Source organism: Ambystoma mexicanum, chromosome 1p (assembly GCF_040938575.1).
Source record: "Ambystoma mexicanum isolate Mex_15411 chromosome 1p, UKY_AmexF1_1, whole genome shotgun sequence".
Lineage (NCBI taxonomy): Eukaryota > Metazoa > Chordata > Amphibia > Caudata > Ambystomatidae > Ambystoma > Ambystoma mexicanum.
The window spans coordinates 1,239,471,211-1,239,489,458 of record NC_090921.1 but is presented as its reverse complement, the minus strand read 5'-3'; the positions used below and the strand labels follow the sequence as shown (position 1 = coordinate 1,239,489,458).

The following is an 18,248-nucleotide window of genomic DNA, read 5'->3' as shown; positions in this document are numbered from 1 at the left end:
GAAAGGGAAGAGTCCCTTCAAGGAGTAGCAACTGATTCTGGGACTTCTTGGCAATGTCTGAGATGTGAACAGAGAAAGAAAGAGTGAAGTCGAAGATGAGACTAAGGTTTTTTGCCTCACAGGAAGGTGAAGGAAGAGGGCCCAAGGCGGGCAGCCAGAGTGGGAGAGGGAAAACAGGGGGAGGGGTCCTAATGAGAAGGATCTCTGTCTTATTGGCCTTGAGGCAGAAATATCGCACCAATCCTGAATCGCGGATAGACAGTCAGGAATGAGCAAGAGAGGAGAGGAACCTCAAGGAAAGCTGAGTGTCATCCGCATAACACTGAAAGTTAGAGATCAGGTGGGCCAAAAGGGCCAAGTAGAGGTTGAAAAAACAGGTGAGCGAATTGAGCCATGGGGGACGCCCTAGCCTAGATAGAGAGAGAGGTGGCATAGAGAAAAGGACCAAGTTGGACCTGGGAGGGGCAGTCCAAGAGGAAGGAGGTCAACCACTCCAGGGCCTGATCCATGATGCCCAGGTTCTCGCGTAGTTAATTGATCACGACGGTGTGGTTGACCATGTTGAAAGCAGAGGAAAGATCAAGGAGGATGAGGACAGAAGGAATGCTGGAATCATGTTAGAAAGCAGATCTTCACAGGTGTTCAGGAGAGCAGTCTCTGTGCCTCTGGCAGCTCTGAAGATGGGAGATGTGTTTGCCCAGGAAAGGGGTGATGGAGATTGGGCGATAGTTTGCCGGGCAGGTAGTATCGGCAGACGGCTTCTTGAGGAGTGGGTGCACAAGGGAGTGCTTAAGGGGAGAGGGGAACACTCCAGTAGCGAAAGAGTGATTACAGAAATCGGTCAAGGATGGAGCAAGGGTGTCAATATGGTCCTTGATGGTTCTGGAGGAGCAGGGGAGCACCCGTTTTGGCAGACTTGTCTGGAAACCTTTTCAGGTGTTGTCAGAGAGAAAGAGGAGAAAGGAGGAGTGGCGGTAGAGATGGCCAAAGCGGGGCCAGGAGAGGAAGAGGAGATAGAGGACAGGATGTCCTGAGTTTCAGCGGAGAAGTGAGAGGCCAGAGCCTTACAGATGGAGAAGCGTGGGAGCACCTGTTTGCACGACACTTTCATAGATCGGACTTGTCAAGAAACCATGTCAGCTGTTGTCAGAGAGAAAGAGGAGAAAGGGGGAGAGGTAGAGATGGCCAAAGGGGGGCCAGGATAGTAAGAGGAGATAGAGGACAGGATGTCCTGAGTTTTAGCAGAGAATTGAGACACCAGAGACGTACAGATGGCCTGAGAGGGAACAGGAGCGGTAGAGACTGCAACAGGATTGACCAGTTCCTTGCAGATTTTAAAGAGTTTGGCCTTGCTGTTAGAGGCCACAAAGACGCAGGCTTGAATGTGTGCTCTCTTCTTGATGAGTGTTATTGCTTGTTTGGTGCAACCAGTCTAGGTAGGGCTAAATGTGGCCTGGCATGCTTTACTGTAAAGTTATTACGTGTCTACACTGGTCTATATTGTGCAGCCAGTTGGACATGTTTTCATTGTGGCCTGGCATTTTTAATAGCAAACCATTAATGTTCCTGTGCACTGTCGATGACTTGCATGTATTGGATTGGTGTTACCCTACAAAACAATTGTAGACACTCTGGATTTTTAGCCAATTTTTCTCAAAAAGTGTGCTGTATACTGCATTAAAACACATATGTGTATATTTCTCCTAGTGCAGTGTGCCCCCCCTTCAGCAGCACGTTTGTGCGTATTGCGCAATCGTGATAATCTAGGCAGGTCCAGAGTGTGGGTCGACCAGTGATTTGTTGCCGAGTTGGGGAAGGGGGCCCCCATGTGTTAGGCCACTGGTGCTGCCTATTGAGTTTGTCATTTTTTTCCAATTTCTTTAAAAAAAATGTTTCTGTAAAATGCACCACACCCCATTCGTTCAATCACTTGCCCGTATTCAGGGCAGGGACATGTCATCTCTGCTAGCGAAAGTCAGACGTTCGCACCAATGGGCTTCAGGCTGACATTGTAGTTACTTTTATGGAACTCTCACGCACATAATTTCTAGTAATATGCTGGCAAAGACATTCTAATTCTGTGATGTTATTAGACGAGTATTCATAAGAGCTAATTTTCGAGTTCCCTGGACCTCATAAATGGAGACGTTAAAGGCAGGCGTAAAAGCATTCATCCTGTCTTAACACCTCCATTCACGCATTTGGGGGATTTTCATTGTTTTTTTAAGGCGGCGGGCGGAACAGGATTTAGATTCCAGCTCCATTTTATCCTCTGGCTTTAAAAAAAAATTGTTTTACGCTAGCATAACATTTTCATGATGGCGTTAAAATGTTTTATTTCCGATGTAAACTGCCTCCTTTTTGCGACACCAAGAAGCAGGCGGATTGCATAGGAAACCACTGTAAGCGCAGGCTGCCATGAGAACATGGCGGGGGCGCCTACTCATTTTGCACTGCAGAGTTCATAAGAGGAGAAAAGAGGCTTCTGCCATTACTTTTCACATCTGTTTGACACTTCGCCGTGCAAAGGATGAAACATTTCTGTAGGAGATCAGTTTGAACGAAAGTGCAAATGTAAGTGGTCCTCTCTGGGCAATTTACGATTTTTATTTTTTAATGAGCTCCTATGTAAAATATTTTGGGTGTCGTTTTATTTATTTAATTATTCATTTGGATATGTTAAGCGCACTAGCAGCCCAAGGGCATCGAGGCGCTGTTGCACGAAATTGTCTTAGTTACAGAGGGGTACTTGGCTCTTGGTTACAGTGAGCATGTAGCCTCGCAATGATACTGTATCAAGGAGCATACAAAGGTGATTATAGTTGTTTAGCATTACGGTTACAGTGAGAGCTCAAAAGCAATTACAGTTCATATTACAGTGGTGACAATGATACTTTTTTAGACAAACAGCATTGTTTGTATTGCTTTCCTGGGGGCTAAATGCGACTCCATGCTTCTAACGTAAGGGGGTAATGTGTTCTAATGTGTCGCTGCCGAGACTGGGCCACTAGATCCTCCTGCACGCATTCTGTGGGTCTTAGGAACGGATATCCTATTAGTATAGGCAATTCTTGTGGGCCTGGCTGAAACAGGCTTGAAGTGGAGCATAAAAGGAAAGCGTTAAAGAACTTTACGTTTTCCTATTATGCTCCACTTCATTTTAGAGCTGTTCTGAGGCACAACAGGGCTGCAAAGTGGAGATAGCATCGTTGCTTTGCTTTTCTCCTCCGTGTCGGGAGAGCATTTGATTGTAAACCTGCAGGAAATGTTCATGCAGCTGGAAAACAAACACATTGCAATGGAATACTCCTTTCATTAGCATCTGCTAGTGAGCAGGCAGATTACATTGGAATTCTTCATAAAACGCCAGCTGCAAAGGATCTGATTTTGGATTGTGGCGTAACGTAAATGGAAGACGTAAAAGGCTTTAACGCCTTCCATTCACGCCACGCCACATATTCAATCATTTGTATAGAGGAGCGAAGGGGCAAAACACAACTAGAATTTCTGCCGTCTTCCTTCCTCGCTGCCATACAAATGATCCAGCATTTGCGCCAGCATGGGTTTTCATGCTGGTGCAAATACTGGAGAACCCTAGATAGTCCGTCAGATTAATGCACCAGTATATAAAGCAGGCGAAGCCCATAGGGATCCGTTGTAAACACTTTCCCACATTCATGCATGTCAGTCAACATTATTTTAAAATTGTGAACCCTGCTTACCATGCGCACTTTGTGATTGTGAGCGCTGCTTGCCATGCGACCATAGCAAGAGGTGCTCAAGATTAAATGTAAACACTGCCTAGCTGCAAGCATGTCAAGCAGTGTTTACTCACATTGCATGGCGGAGTGCAAAAGTGAAGTTCAAAAGGTGGCGTATAGACATGAACGGCACCTTTTACCCTGCACTTTTGCACCCTGCAGTTACTCATTTTTATGAAAGGAACTCTGCAGTGTTTTATGTCTCCCAAAGCAGAGAATAAAAATAAAGAGCAAAGACGATTTTGGTTTCATTATCTCTTTTACACTATTTTATTCATCACTTTTGCACTCTGCTTTAAGAGTGATGAAAATTGAATGTATGGGTCCAGAAAAACATAAGTGTAAGTGTTGATTTTCCCATTCATGCAATTACCATTTAATTTAAAATGACCCACTTGTGTTGCCTCCGAGCCCTGGAGAAGAGCTTATTAGTAAGGGGAACATAATCACTTTATCCAAAGTGTATAATCTGCCCTCTGTCTGCATTGCTATGAGTTGTATACATTAAAGACGTTTTTAAGTGAGCAGGGTCAAATGGACTCCCTCTTGCTAATTATAGCAATGAAACTATGCTTTTTGCTCTCTCATCATGGACATGAACGATACTTTGTGAAAGGGGTACAACAAAGGGGCTAATTTTGAGCTCGTGTCACCACAAATGGAAGACGTAAAAGCAAGGCTTTTAAGTCATTCATTTGTGGTACGCCCCATTTTCAATCATTTGTATGATGGAGAAGAGGGGCAGAACACAACTTGTGTTTCTGCTGCCTTCCTGCATCTCCACCATACAAATGCCCCAGCATTTGCGCCACCGTGCATTTTCATGCAGTTGAAAATGCTGGGGATCCCTATGGAGCCTGCTGTGCTCCATACAATGAAACGCTGCCTACCATGCTTGCATGGTAGGTAACGTTAGGAATAACATTTAAGCGCTGCCTACCAGGCGTTCATGGCAGGCAGCATTTAATTATAATTGTAAAGAATACCTACCATGCAAGCATGGTAGGCAGTGTTTACTTATTTGCACACCAGAGTGCAAATGTGCTGGGGAAAAGGCGGCTTGTACGCCTACTTTTGATCTGCAGATTTGCACTCCACCATGCAAATGAGCAACATTTGGTGGCAGCGAGTCGCCCATGTGTATGTCTACACGCAATGGCTCTCCACTGCCAGATAACGTCTTGTAGCAAAATTAGCTCCAAAGTGCTGTGACTGTTTCATATAAGGGCTCCTTTTGTAATAATCGGAAAATGAATGCAGGGGACTGCCTACGTTTGCACTTATGTGCTGTGGGTCGCACGCATGTAGTTTTCGTCACTCTCAAAGCCGAGGGTAAAACTGAAGAGTAAAACCAGGTGAAATCACCTTTACTGATCAGTTTTACTCTCTGCTTTGAGATCTAATCAGAACACTGCTGGAAAACACGCTTTTCAATGGTATCTACCTGTTCATTAGCAGGTGATGATGTGAGGCATTTTCCATTGGAATACAAGGGCCCACCAACACTTACATTTTCGTGCTGCTGGTTCTCTGCACTCATGTTTCAACGCTCCCAAAGGGAGTGTAAAAGCCAAGAGAAAAATTAATGCAAAATAGCCTTTACTCTTCAGTTTTACTCTCCGCTTTGAAAGAAATCGAGGTCTTCCTGCAAATGCACTTTTCAGGCAGTGTTCTATAAAGGATTCCAATGGAATCGGCCTCTATTCACCAGCGGGCTCATGTTGGCAACATTGATGGAAGGCATAAAAGACACGTGTAACCTACATTTACGCCATCTCTCGTCCTCTATGTCATACAAAAGGCCCCAGCCTTTGCATGACAGTGCAAATGCTGGTGATCTCTATGGAGTCCCTGGCTTTATGCGCCCATGATGGACTGCCATTTGGCAAGCGTGTAGGAGCCATGGCTTTTTTATTTTGATTAAATAATATGATGCAGGTAACTCCATCTCTGAAAGGGAAATCTGCTGATCAGATTCCCCTTTCATAACCTCCATTCCAAAAGCCTAGTGTGTACCTGTGCCCTGCTGCATCAGTATCCTGAGTCACAGTGCCTGCTCTGCCGGTGGCAGAGAGCAGTTTCAGAGGTCACAGGGCCCATATGACAGCTTCAGTGACAGCCAAGTCTCTGCAGAGCAGGGCTGCATTTAAGTTATGCACCCCTGTTACAAAACCCTATAATTATGGGTCTACCTCCTGGTGGCAGAATCATCTTTAAATATAAGCCATACCGGAGTAGGGTATGGTGGATTGTATTCTCATAATTATTACAGCCACATTCAATTTGACATCACAAATGTGTCTTCTCCTGTGAGCCAACCTCAGGTGTGGAAGGTGATGTGTATTCAGGCCAGACGGGTTGAGGCTGACAGAACAGGAACCTGAATGGCCATGTCTCTTCTTTGATTGCTTTGTGAGGGCAAGTAACAACCTCCGCCAGGGACAGCTGCACAGTAGGCAGCTTCCCTGGGCCCAGGCATCAACAGAGCACATCCACTCATAGGTAGTCGCCTAACACCAGGGTGCTGCATTTCTAAAGGCCTTTGATTCAAGTGAGAAGGAAAGGGAGCAGCGTTAGAATAGTCAGGATAGATCTGTTCAGTTGAAGTCGACTTCCACCATTTTGTTTTTCTCTGCGTCTCTCTCTCTCTCTCTCCTTTCCTCTCCACTTCCTCTAGAGCAAAACACTTTGGGTGTGATGTCAGAAGGGCAAAGTCCAGTTCTTTGAAGAACAGTGATGGGACCACTAAGGCAAGCTAGCTTTAGACCAATCACCTGCAAGCTGTTGCCTTTAAAAGAAGGGGTCTCTCACCACTTCTAAGATCCTCTCAAGACAACCTAAAGACTCGCACTGAAGCACCTAAGAAGAGCTCACTGGACTACCTTTGGAAAGGTTGCACTTTCCAAAGCTTTCAGCCTGATGTGAAGAAGGAGCCGTCCAAGGCAACAGAAAGATCTGCCACCTACCCACTCTCAGGGCACATTGGGGCGAACCTTTGCTGTGCAGCAGGACCTGCCTCTCTTCATCGGAAATCACCTAATGATGGGAGTGAAGACCTTGAATGGAACCCTCCTGTCCTACAGTCCCTCTGAGTGGGCCTCACAGCACCCGTTGGACCAGACCAGCTGAAGCTCCCTGTTCTGCCACACCAAACTGGTTGCTCTGTGTTCACCGCACTTTGAACGAGAGGGAAGACGCTGGCGCTGGCTATTGTGCTCCTCCTCTAATCCAAACTCTTGCTTGCACTTCAACCCTTGTGATGCTTCATTGTGCCCTAGCCGTGCCCAGCACTTGCTAGGCTCGAAGTTACTGCTCAACACGGGGATCCTACCAGCCTGGATTCACTGGCGAGACACATGCCGACTCTGACCAGGGGTTACAACCACAGCTCGGCCCAGCTAGCCCTCGAACGACCTCCTCACCGACCTGCACATCTACGCACCCGAGATCACCACATTTGACGACCATCACTCGCCGACTAGAAATGCTGGAGGGTCAAACATTGACCCCTGCCAGCAGCTAGAAGTCTGACTCAGCCTGACCCAACTGCAAAGAGATCCTGGGACAGCCCTGACATGCATCTCTGAAAGCCCCCTTCCACCGTATGGAGCCTGCGCAATTGCCGCTACTCAACACCCGCTTGTTGTGTGTATACACATGATCCAACATTTTAAAACTAAGCCTGATCCACTCACATCTACGTCAACACCGGGTTCGACATCCTTCAACCACCAGGAACCGATAGCAGGTACTGTTGACTCTGAACTGCCACCTTAGTCCACTGACCCTAGAGACTGGTTAGGTCATGTCAGCACCTCTTTTACCCAAAGACAAACCCTTTTTTGTGGTTGGTAACTTGCCTGTCATGCCTATATTCACGCTCAGAATGCTACTTTCTTCCGTATGTTGCATTTTCTGTGTTTCCACAGAGGTGGGTTTTGTATCTTTTTTTCCCATTAAGTTATCTTGCAGATGGTGTGTTTAGTTAACGTATATCTAATTTTTTTGAACCTTTATTGGACATTCCCTTTATTATGGTGGGTCGCTACTGAATCACATTCCCAACCCTCTTCAGAGCATAGACATCCCTCAGCCCACGTTACCATAAAAGGTAAAGGAGGTGTATCTCTTACCTGTGCCTGCTTTATCTTTATGATTGCATTGGGTCTTGGTTTGTAGAAGTGTGAGGGCTGAGTGGGCATTTGTATCCGTACTCATCATTGTACTCCTGCAGAGCAGAACCCAATTCGTCATAGCGTGAGCATAAAGCATGATAGGGATCCGTTGTAAACGCTGCCTACCATGCACACATGCCAGGCAGTATTTACAACTATAATGAAATGCGGCGGAGTGCAAATATGCAGGGCAAAAGGAAACATACACAATTGTACGCTGCCTTTTGACCTGCACCTTTGCAGTCCGCCGTGCAAATGACAGAAATTCGACAGCGCTGCCCTGTGCATGCCAATTTCCCTTCTGCACAATTATGTGGGCACTCCCATGTGCAAACGCAAGGCGTAACACACTGGAATATTTGGTTTTATGCTTGCATGAACACCTCATGTAGGCATAAAACCAAATGCTCGTCCAGGGTATGAGAGGAAAGCAAGGTGGAGATGGTGTCTCTGCTTTGCTGCTCTCCTATGCCTTGCGACGCCTGTAAAATTAAGTCAGGCATAAAAGGAAAGCGCTAACTGCTTTTATGCTCTCCTTTCATGCTCCACTTCATTAGAAACTGACCGCCTCGCCCCTCAACCCCCTATGTGTTTTATGCCTCCAGGCAGCAAATGATGTGCTCTAGTGAGACGGGGAAGAAAAGCAAAGCAAAGATGCTGACTCCACTTTGTTGCCCTCCTACGCGATAGGACGGCTGGAAAATGAGCCGGAGCAGAAAGGGAAAGCGTAAAAGCAGTGTTACGCTTTCGTTTTTCACACCATAGTGATACTATTTTGTATTTATTTATTTATTTATTTATTTATTTAGCAAACGGTTTACAAACGAAACCTTTCAGCTATACAAAATCTAAAAAACGTATGACCAAAAACCAGACCATTAAAAGACAACCATAAGAATGAAAAACATTTACGTTGTCGATTTCTCAAAGTAATCATTCAGAAATCTTCCAATAAAATAATAAGACAAAAAGTTCTACATTACTCCTTCCTTATTGGAAATCCTTGTGTTAATATGGCACAAGTAAGCCTTGGCCAAGCGCTGACATCCAATGTGGTGTCAGAGAAACATATTCCGACAGATGTGGTATGTAATGTTATGCTACATGGGGATCATAAAGCACTCTGCTATTCACCTGATCTTGTGCCAGTAATGACTGTGTTGAGTTGTGGCGCATGTACTGGAATGAGAGAAGGGTTTCATGAGCTAGGTCTATGAGGTACATGAGGGAAATGTCTCTGCCATGAGGTTTGGGACCCTATACACTCTACCCATCTCTGTTTGGTTGATGGGTGAGAGTCTGTGTGATTCCTGATCTGCGCTGTCTGGCTAGGGTGTCGGGTACCTCCAGGCTCTCCCCATTTCCTACCTGTATGGAGGTAATGTGTGAGGGAGTCACTGGGGTTCTTCACTGATGTCTCGGCCTAATGGAGGCAGGCCACGGTCTAACAATGTGGTGGCGCCCGGTGTGCAACTTTGGCCGGGGCTTGGATCCTTTAAGTCCCTTACACCCTCTAGATGTATGCCTCACTGTGTTGTTGAGTGCGATGTATGAGTGTTTGGGAGATTCTGGGTCGATGCTATGGAGACATGTGTGACAGCTCTCAACATATAACCTCTTCAAACGTTAACTGGTCACTCCATCCAAAAAGGAACTATGCGGCACAAGGCGGGGATGCAAGAAAAACGCCACCTGCTGGATATGCAATGCATGAACCACAAAGCACCTTAAAAATCAACGACAACATCGACATTGCGAATACCTGAGGCATTAACGTTACCTAATAGCTCCAGATTGCTGTGCTCAGAATAGGTGTACTGATTATATCCGCCCAGGTCTGCTCTGAAGTAATATTTGCCCTGGAATTCAGAGCTGAGCCGGTCAATTTGTATGGTGCAGTTCCTTTGGTGGAGGTCCCCCAGGAGCTGGGTGCGCCCTTGGAAGCTTTCGTGGGCTGTGTTGGTCTTGGTCCTTAATACGACAGGTGGGAGGTTCTTTGGGTACGGGCTCTTGAAATACCAGACCCCATGCACCACCGAAGGCCGGATATCATCCGGGTAGTCAAATTTGCATGGAATGGCCACACAGGTGTCTCTCAGAGCATAGATGCTTTGGGGCATCCAGGCACCCCACTGTCCACAAAAAGACCCTGAAAGAAAATACACATATCTGTTAATGAAAGAAGGAAGGCCCGTGACACACTCCATTTGCCAAACTATCAAGCTCTTGAAATGCTTATAATGAGACCTCATCAGGGTCTTGGTATACCACTTGTCGCTCTATGGGCAATGTGCAACGTTCCATTGGCTGCTCTTACCACTGAACTGTCTCCAGTTAAAGAGGAGTGAATGACTGATTCAAATGGGAATTACCTGTCTGGCTCTTAGAACACAGATTGCTCGCGTTTTTTCACTTTTTTATAGACTTAACATATAAATGTGACTATGATTTTTTTTATTATGGTCAATCAATAAATACAACATTCTATTTTATCATCAAATAAGACCGTTGCTGTATTTCATGGGCAAACTATCCAGATAGAAATCTTAAAAGCACATTCTAGAAGAGGAGGGAGCCTAGGTCATTTCATGTCTGTTTCATGATAGTCTGATCACAATTAAACACCTTGCAGCAGAAAACCATTTCCTTAGAATGTCCTTCAGCTGCAAACAGTATTGATTAATTTGCATTATAAATTCCTGATCGGATCAATATTTTACTAGATATGTTCACATTACTTCATCATTCAGCAGACATTTCAACGTTAAGTGCAGCGTCGCTACTAATCGATAGGTGGGGTGGGGGTGGGGTTTCTGATGGTAGTGCTAGGGTAGAGAAGTCATGCTCAGTTCGTGCATGACTTTGCCTGCTCCACCTGGGGATCATGGCACCCATTTCTGGTGTAGGTCAGCAGAAGATGGCCTACGGGGTATTCTGGTGCTGAGCCGCACCAGGAATACAATGCAGGAAATGAGCCATTGCATATAGGCAGAGGCGCAGGGCTTATACGCTCTTTGCTTACACTATGCCGGGCCTAAAAAGAGCCCCATCGATTGTGTCTTTGATTAGCTCTGGCCTAATCACCATTAGCCCCACATTTTACCAACATAGGCTCTACAGTCTCAGACTTTCCCCGTTAGCTACCCCTTGCCCCCCGCCCCCACAAGCCTACCACCACTGTGGAATACTTGCCTTGCCTACCTGAGGGACATTCCCCTACATGACCTTGAATCATGTAACCTATCAACGTCCTTATGCGCCTCTCACCCTTGTGTAAACCCAGATGTCTTTGTGAATACCACTCCGCACTGTCTGATCTGTCGGACCTGGTGCAAGATTTCAGCCGTAAGGGCACTTTTGAAGTGGAACCAACACTGATTTGCAGACTGACTTTCCTCTTCCTGTAAAGGTTTGGAAGGCTGAAGAACTGGGATTTTCCTGCTTTTTTCGACCAACCATTTAGCCGAATTACATTTTGATGCATTTTATTTTTATTTAACAGCAAAAGAAAAAAGATGACGGGTGTGGGTTAGGTTCTTGCAGTTGCCGCTCGCTTTATGCGGTAAAGAATGGAAAACAAATTTGAAAAAATGCGCTGAAACGTAATTCGGCTCAAAAAAATCACGGAGCATCATAACGATGGCCTGGGTGCTTATCCGGGTCAAGGCAGGAGGCTAAGCTTCATTCTAAGTCTCCCAGCCATCGCTCCTTTTGTTTTACTGTGACAATTGCCAGCTATTGGCTCCCTCTATGTTATAATGCAAGGACCCCACCAGTGCCTCTGACTGTTTTTCCCAGCTGTAGGCAAGTGGACCCCCAGACATTATTTTTTAAATGGGTCCGCACGAGCCCTGGCATCTTCAGTCGCGCCTGAGCGCCACCAGGTACTGTTTTGTTTTGGGTGTGTGACGTGGGCGCTGGCAGGTAACCTAGCTGGCGTTGCCTCGTACACGTTAGTCCTGTATTGTTCACAGGTTGGCATACATGCGGTGGAACTGTGTTAATGTTTGGGGGAAGAACCACATTTTTACTTGAGTTAGACCCCTTGCATGTGTTTTAAAAGTACCTTCAACATTTTTTTGCTCAGAATTTAGAGTACACACCATGGACTAAAAAGAGGTCAAAAGATCAAGACGGAGATCAAAAGCAAGTAGTCACTCAAGGTTTTCGTTTTTGTTAAATACAACTGCTGTTTTGTGTGCATTAGGGTAGGCAGTAACACCAAAAGGTACTCATTATGAGTTTGGTGGTAAATCGCCGGTGCATTTACCAATTTAATGCCAAAATGATTTACCTTTGCCACCATTCGGTCCTGTGGCATTACCACAGGATTATGAATGATGGTATTGCCATGGAATCCACAATTTGGGGGTCGTTAGGACACAATGGGGGTTTTTGGCAGATTTACTGATGTCAGTAATTCAGTGTGGTAAAATTCACAAATTATTGGAGGCAAAGTAGAGGATTTACCTCCACATCTTGCTGGCAGTGAGTCCTCCACTTTACTGTCATGCGGAAAAAGTGGTGGTAATTACGTTACTGTCAAATGTACTGGAATTACCATTTTTTTACTGCACCGCCAAACTGGCAATGAGGCCTATTTAAGAGGAAAGGAAAATGGAAGCGTTTGCTTGTCTGTGTCATGAAAACGCATTTTTACAGCCTGCGGCTTTTCCTTACAAAACAAATGCCCTACAGAATTCTATTTTTGTATACACGAAATTAGCAATGAGCGTTCTACCTCCTCAAAACAGATTGCTGCAAAGCGCACTTCCACCCAGTACAGCATCTCTGGCAGAAGTCCAGAAGCATCGAACACGGAAGATGGAGGCACGCACAGCCCCACACAAAAATATCCCTGCGTTCTCTCTTCTTTATTTTCTGCATAGAGCGCTGTGCTCGTGACAGTAACAACAGGGCACATGAGCAGTTCTCCTGGGCAACACTGGCAAACACGCAACTCTGGACCTGCCCCATGAACATGGAGTCAATTCATAATGTCTTCACTTTCTTTACACTTTAAAATAGGATGTTGTTTGCACAGCTAGCACAATGACATGTTATGTTATTTAGAAAATTGCTCGTCTTTTGTACCTACATCAAAATCGGGCAGGTAGATTGCATGTATAATTTCGCTCTTGTGCTGAAAATCCCACCTATGGTCCTTTTACCCTGTGTGGCGATGTCAAATTGATGACACCTTCCTCAGATGTCGGGCCCTGCACACTGGCACGCACACATGCACTCGACAATGAAAGAGGAACGCCTCCCGTGCACTGGTGGGCAGGGCCATCTTAAGCACTTTTGGGGCCCTGGGCACAGACATGTTTGGGGTACCAGCATACCAATCAGTGTGATTTAACAGATTTAATCTGGGTTGGTCCTTTGTATTTTAAAGCTTTACATAGTTCCAAAACACTGGATTGTGAAATTGTCATTTATAAACGTTCAGAAAAAACCTTTGACTTTTACAAACATGCAAAGTGTTTTTTGTGTAAAACGAGCGGACTTTAAAATATGCTTGCCCGATTCCTGCACCATCTGGTCCGCTCCCTTCTGTCTACCACCCCTTCCACTCAAATGGCCTACATAAGAAGAAAGATCAAGTAATGGGCTAAACGATGCCACCAGCATGCAAGGAGGCAAACTTCACAGAAGACAGTACAGTAATGTATGAGATATTAGATGATTTGTCCAGGATCACTGTATTGTCTGCTGTCAAAGCCAGGATACAAGCATGAATGCTTTGGTTCCAAATTTGGATACTTATTCATCTCTTGGACTAACAGTTTATGCTCAACGTTGGAGGTGATTGCCTAGGTTTTACAACGCCCCATCTGAACAAACGAATTTCTAGACCTTCACCACAAGGATGCCATGTTCCTTTTTAATGCAACCCCCATCTGGTGCAGGTACATTGCTGATAATAGCACTTGTGCTGCAAGATCAAGTGCATACACAGGCAGGTTTATAAACTTCAGACATAGGAAAGGCTCAGCCAGCCTTGCAGGAATGTGCTATTCTAATCTTGCATAGGAACACATATCTCTGCAATGAATGCTTAACACACTGAGCTAACTTCTGAACCATTGTGGCACTCAATTTACCAATATGCATTTCAAATTTGGCTATTGCACCTGATCAACATAATTCCCTCAGGAAGGAAAGAATGCTACAAGAGTTGTGCCACAAGGAACAAACACTCAAACTATATATACCACAGTGAACACAGAAAGCATTACATGATGAATTGATCGAGGCAGAATGTACTTGCCAAAACAGACAGGCAATATGTTTAGAGCCTCGGCACCATGCAATACAATATCCTGATGTGTGCTATTTAAGTCTGGTGAACAAAGGAATCTTACTTCTTTAGATCAGGCAGCCTTGTGGGACCCCCTCCAGGGTGGGGGGCCCTGGGCAAGTGCCCCTTTTACCCTCCCATAAAAACGTCTCTGCTGGTGGGGAAGTCAGGAGAGCACAGCAGAGGTCGCCCATTACTGCCTCAACAGTGTGCGCTGCACACAGCACGTGACAACATTCTAGCTTGCAGGCCCCACCCAAACAAGTGCCTGCATAAAACAACTGGCGAGGATGAAGAGGTCCATGTGACACCTCCTCCCTCACCTGCGGCCTCAAGGTAATTCACCAGGACACCAGCCAAGACAGTCAACATGCAGGAGTTTGGAGTACTGGGGTCACCTTTAGGCTCGAAATGCTCACCGTGGGTCGAACGCCTTAAGATGAGACGAGTAGACAGGCCAAGAAATATGCCTATGGACGATTCACGTAACTCCACAAAGCGCATTATGGAGGACTGTTCAATCCTCAAGCCAACGCAGACTTTGAGAGAACTCCACCCAGCGCGACGTATGGCACACATGCCCATAAACGACTTCCCCACCGAGCTGCAACCCCTCCCCTTGCCATGCACCCGGGTAAATGAGACGTACGAAGGGCGACGTCAGCTGATTCAAGGTTGTTTACTCAAAGAAGCAAATCATGTGAGAATCGGACCTTCCAATTCAGCACATCCTTGAGCTGGGCCACTGGCACAAACTGACAGAAGTGGGGGGACGTGGCATTTCAGTATGTGGAAGTGACAGAACAACATGCGAGGAAACAACCATGGATAACAGGAGGAAACAGCCATGACAAATCCCTGCAAAGTGAAACCACTGGTCAGGCACCAAAAGGACAGTGGCCCTGCAATGACTGCAGTGGAAACCTACGAAACAACGGCTGCTGCCTACCCAGAGGGACCAAATGACCCAAATGAGATCACCTGACCCACTCTGCAAAGGTGCGCTGATTGGTCAGAAATCCAAGCAAATGGGAGAAGCAGTTCCCGAAGACCAAAGGTAGGGTAGGTAGCCACGATGTCCGAAAGATGACCCTAATAACTCTGAAGATGACGAGGTGTTCTTATTCTCCACCTAGGCCGAAAGTTGGGTAGATGCCGCCAGTCCCACTGCAGAATATTGATATAGGACACCCCTATACCCTCAGTCATTGATACAGGAGTCTCTGTAAATGGCATGAGCAGTTCACAGTTTACGATGCTGCAACCTAGACATCAACTGAAGCCCACCAAGGTGAAAAAAAATGGTTTATGGAGGAGTAGCAGTTATCACCCAGGAGGATACGGCTCGCATCAACTTCCAACACAGTGATATCAAAATGTGTATGTAGCAGGATCTGACACAGCCACGCTGCTCAGTTGCGACATAGCCAAAGATCTATGACTAATACATTTGCATTTGACGTCCATGCAGAGGAACTGGATGTCATCATCCGTGAATTTGATGAGCTTTTGCATGTCATAGAATTTCTGTAACGTCAAGAAGTAGACCTGCATATCGACAAAAATGTACAGCCTTGAAAAATGGACGCAACCTCTGACACCTTTGACCCAAAGTGGAAAAGGAGCTACATAAGTTCGCGAGTACAGGTACCAATGAAAAGGTGGAAGGTGCTGAAGCCCAAGCATTAGGTTCCCATCTGCATTGACATGCGCCTACCAAACAGGGCTGGAAAATGCAGAAGGCATCCACACCCACCCATGACGAGCTGCTTGTTGACATACAATGGGCGCAGCACTTATCCAAGCTTGACCTCAACAAAGGATACCATCAGATTCGATTGCATAAAGACTCCCGCAACATATCAACATTCCTAACGCAGTTCCTGCACTAAAATATGCACTGGAGTGCATCATTTGACACCAAGGTTTCATAGCTCTTATCTCCACTGAAAGCAGGCATTCCCAAATAGGGAAGGAAGCTTTTGCAGTGGTGCTACCCCACACACTCAGCACAGTCTCAACTCTCTGGATTCCTTAATCCAGGCTTCGGTTATCTCCCATACTGGCAGTATGTTCAACTTTAGGTATAGAACAAAGCGACGTTGGAGTAACCGACAGTATTTGGTGATCTAACTACTATGCTAACACCAGAGAAAACTCTGCTTAGTGAACTCTATGTAACGTTTACATAGTGTCAAGATATTGATGGTCACAACACAATCCCACAGCAAAGAAGGCTTCCTCAATTCAAACCAAAATATACTAGGTTCAGACATATTCTCCACTTGGTGGCCAATGTCACTAAGGTGGCTGGTAACTGCAGTCATCATACTACAGTGCACTAAATTACCCGGTCTGAATTTACCATATACCCCCAATATCTGCAGAAAAGGATTCAAAGAAGCCCCAGACTCTCCTTCCAAGATTTTCACATATAATCAGGTGCACCTCATCTTCCAGTGACTGACAATCTAGGTCAACCCGAATGCCAATCTCAAAGTTTCAACTAAGACCGATTGAGGTACACCCACAATTGACCCCAGGAGCTTTCCCCTAAATGGTGTTCAGCCATTTTATATTGACACTCAGCAAAGCTACTACACCATATAACAGAGTGGGGTTGGCAGATGCATTGGTACACTTCGATGAGGCTCTCAGTGGACTCGCCTCCCCTAGTCTATAGTCTTTACAAAGTTCCTCAATACTTGCGACTTGTGCGTCAACTTGTTAACCACCGGGCACTTAACCATAGACTGGAAAGAAATACCAGGGAATGGACATTCCAAGGCGATGTAATTCTTAACTTGCTGGAGCTTCGTACCATCTAGCCACCAGCTATACCACACCACCTTTTCCCCCGTACGCTGCACTTGTAAGGTCTTAGTCTTTTGTAGATTCATTGTCATACAATTTTCTTTTCAATACAGTGGCAGGGCATTTAAGGGATTTTGTAGGCTCCATGGAATGCAATCAAGTGAGACTATGTCATCCGCGTAACCCATTAAAGAGATGGGTACACTCCCCAGGCGTGGTGGAGAATTGCTGCATTGGGGCATTGGGCCAAGCACCTCCCCAGAGGTTAAATAACAGAGGTGCTTAAGCCCACCCATGTTTCAATCCTGTATTATTGGCAATAGGTGCAGTAATCACACCATCCTGGGGGGTTTGAACCAACACTAATGTGTTGGTATACCAAAGACATATAAGATGCAGCAATTACGGGCTGATTTGCCACGCAGCTCATTTCTTCCACCGACGATCACTATCCATAAAATTAAATGCTGCAGTGTATTCGACAAAACACATATCGAGACCCCATACGTACTTAATAGGCATCAGCAAAACCCAGTTGTAACTCCCGCATAGCAAGCACCATGGAGCAACCTCTCCTAAAACCAAGTTGTTGCGGCTGGAGGATATGTTGTTTGTCTACCCACTCTTCTAGCCGCTTTAACAGTAAGGTGGCAAATACTTTGCTGCTGAAATCAAGCGTGGCTAGTAATCGATCATTCTGTGGATCATTATTGGAGCCTTTTTTGTATACAGGAATTAGGATTAAAAATCGCCAACTTTCAGGAATGAGACCACTGTCCAATATATCTTCAATTAAATGGGGAACGTCAGCCCAACACTGAGGGCTTGCCTTCAGTAATACATTGGGCAGTCCATCCGGCTCTGGGGTCCAGGACGAATTTAGTCCCTTAATATAGACAGCGATGTTAGTGCTGCTCATTCTGCTCCTTAGATTCCCCTCTATTTGGGTAGGCTTTCTAACCATTTGATTCATGGCCCCCCCGCCCTCAATATGTTGCAATAAAGAATTGCACCTTGCATTGCTCACTCACCCCACACAACTCTTTGGGGTATTTACCACCCATATAAGAGCGATACAGGGGGGGGCGTGACCTGGTGCTCATGGCGTGAGGAAGCAGGGACGCCGAGCTCCAGCCGAGTTGCCGTAACCCGATCCTGCAGAGGTGTCAGCAAAGCACTGCGATCCTAATAGAA

The 18,248-nt window shown here is 45.8% G+C and overlaps 1 protein-coding gene and 1 long non-coding RNA gene across 6 annotated transcripts in view; one reads left to right on the top strand and one right to left on the bottom strand.

Moving 5' to 3' along the window:
- LOC138452408 (myelin-associated glycoprotein-like) overlaps positions 1 to 18,248 on the bottom strand; it is a 655,309-nt gene that overhangs the window by 337,793 nt on the left and 299,268 nt on the right. For all 5 annotated transcript variants that reach the window (XM_069604971.1, XM_069604972.1, XM_069604974.1 and 2 more), the window contains one exon: positions 9,717 to 10,085. In XM_069604971.1, the coding sequence (XP_069461072.1) occupies positions 9,717 to 10,085 (369 nt within the window). The remainder of the gene's footprint in view (positions 1 to 9,716; positions 10,086 to 18,248) is intronic.
- The window catches only part of LOC138452464 (uncharacterized), a 431,049-nt gene that overhangs the window by 225,194 nt on the left and 187,607 nt on the right, over positions 1 to 18,248 (top strand). The gene's annotated exons all lie outside the window — the stretch shown is intronic.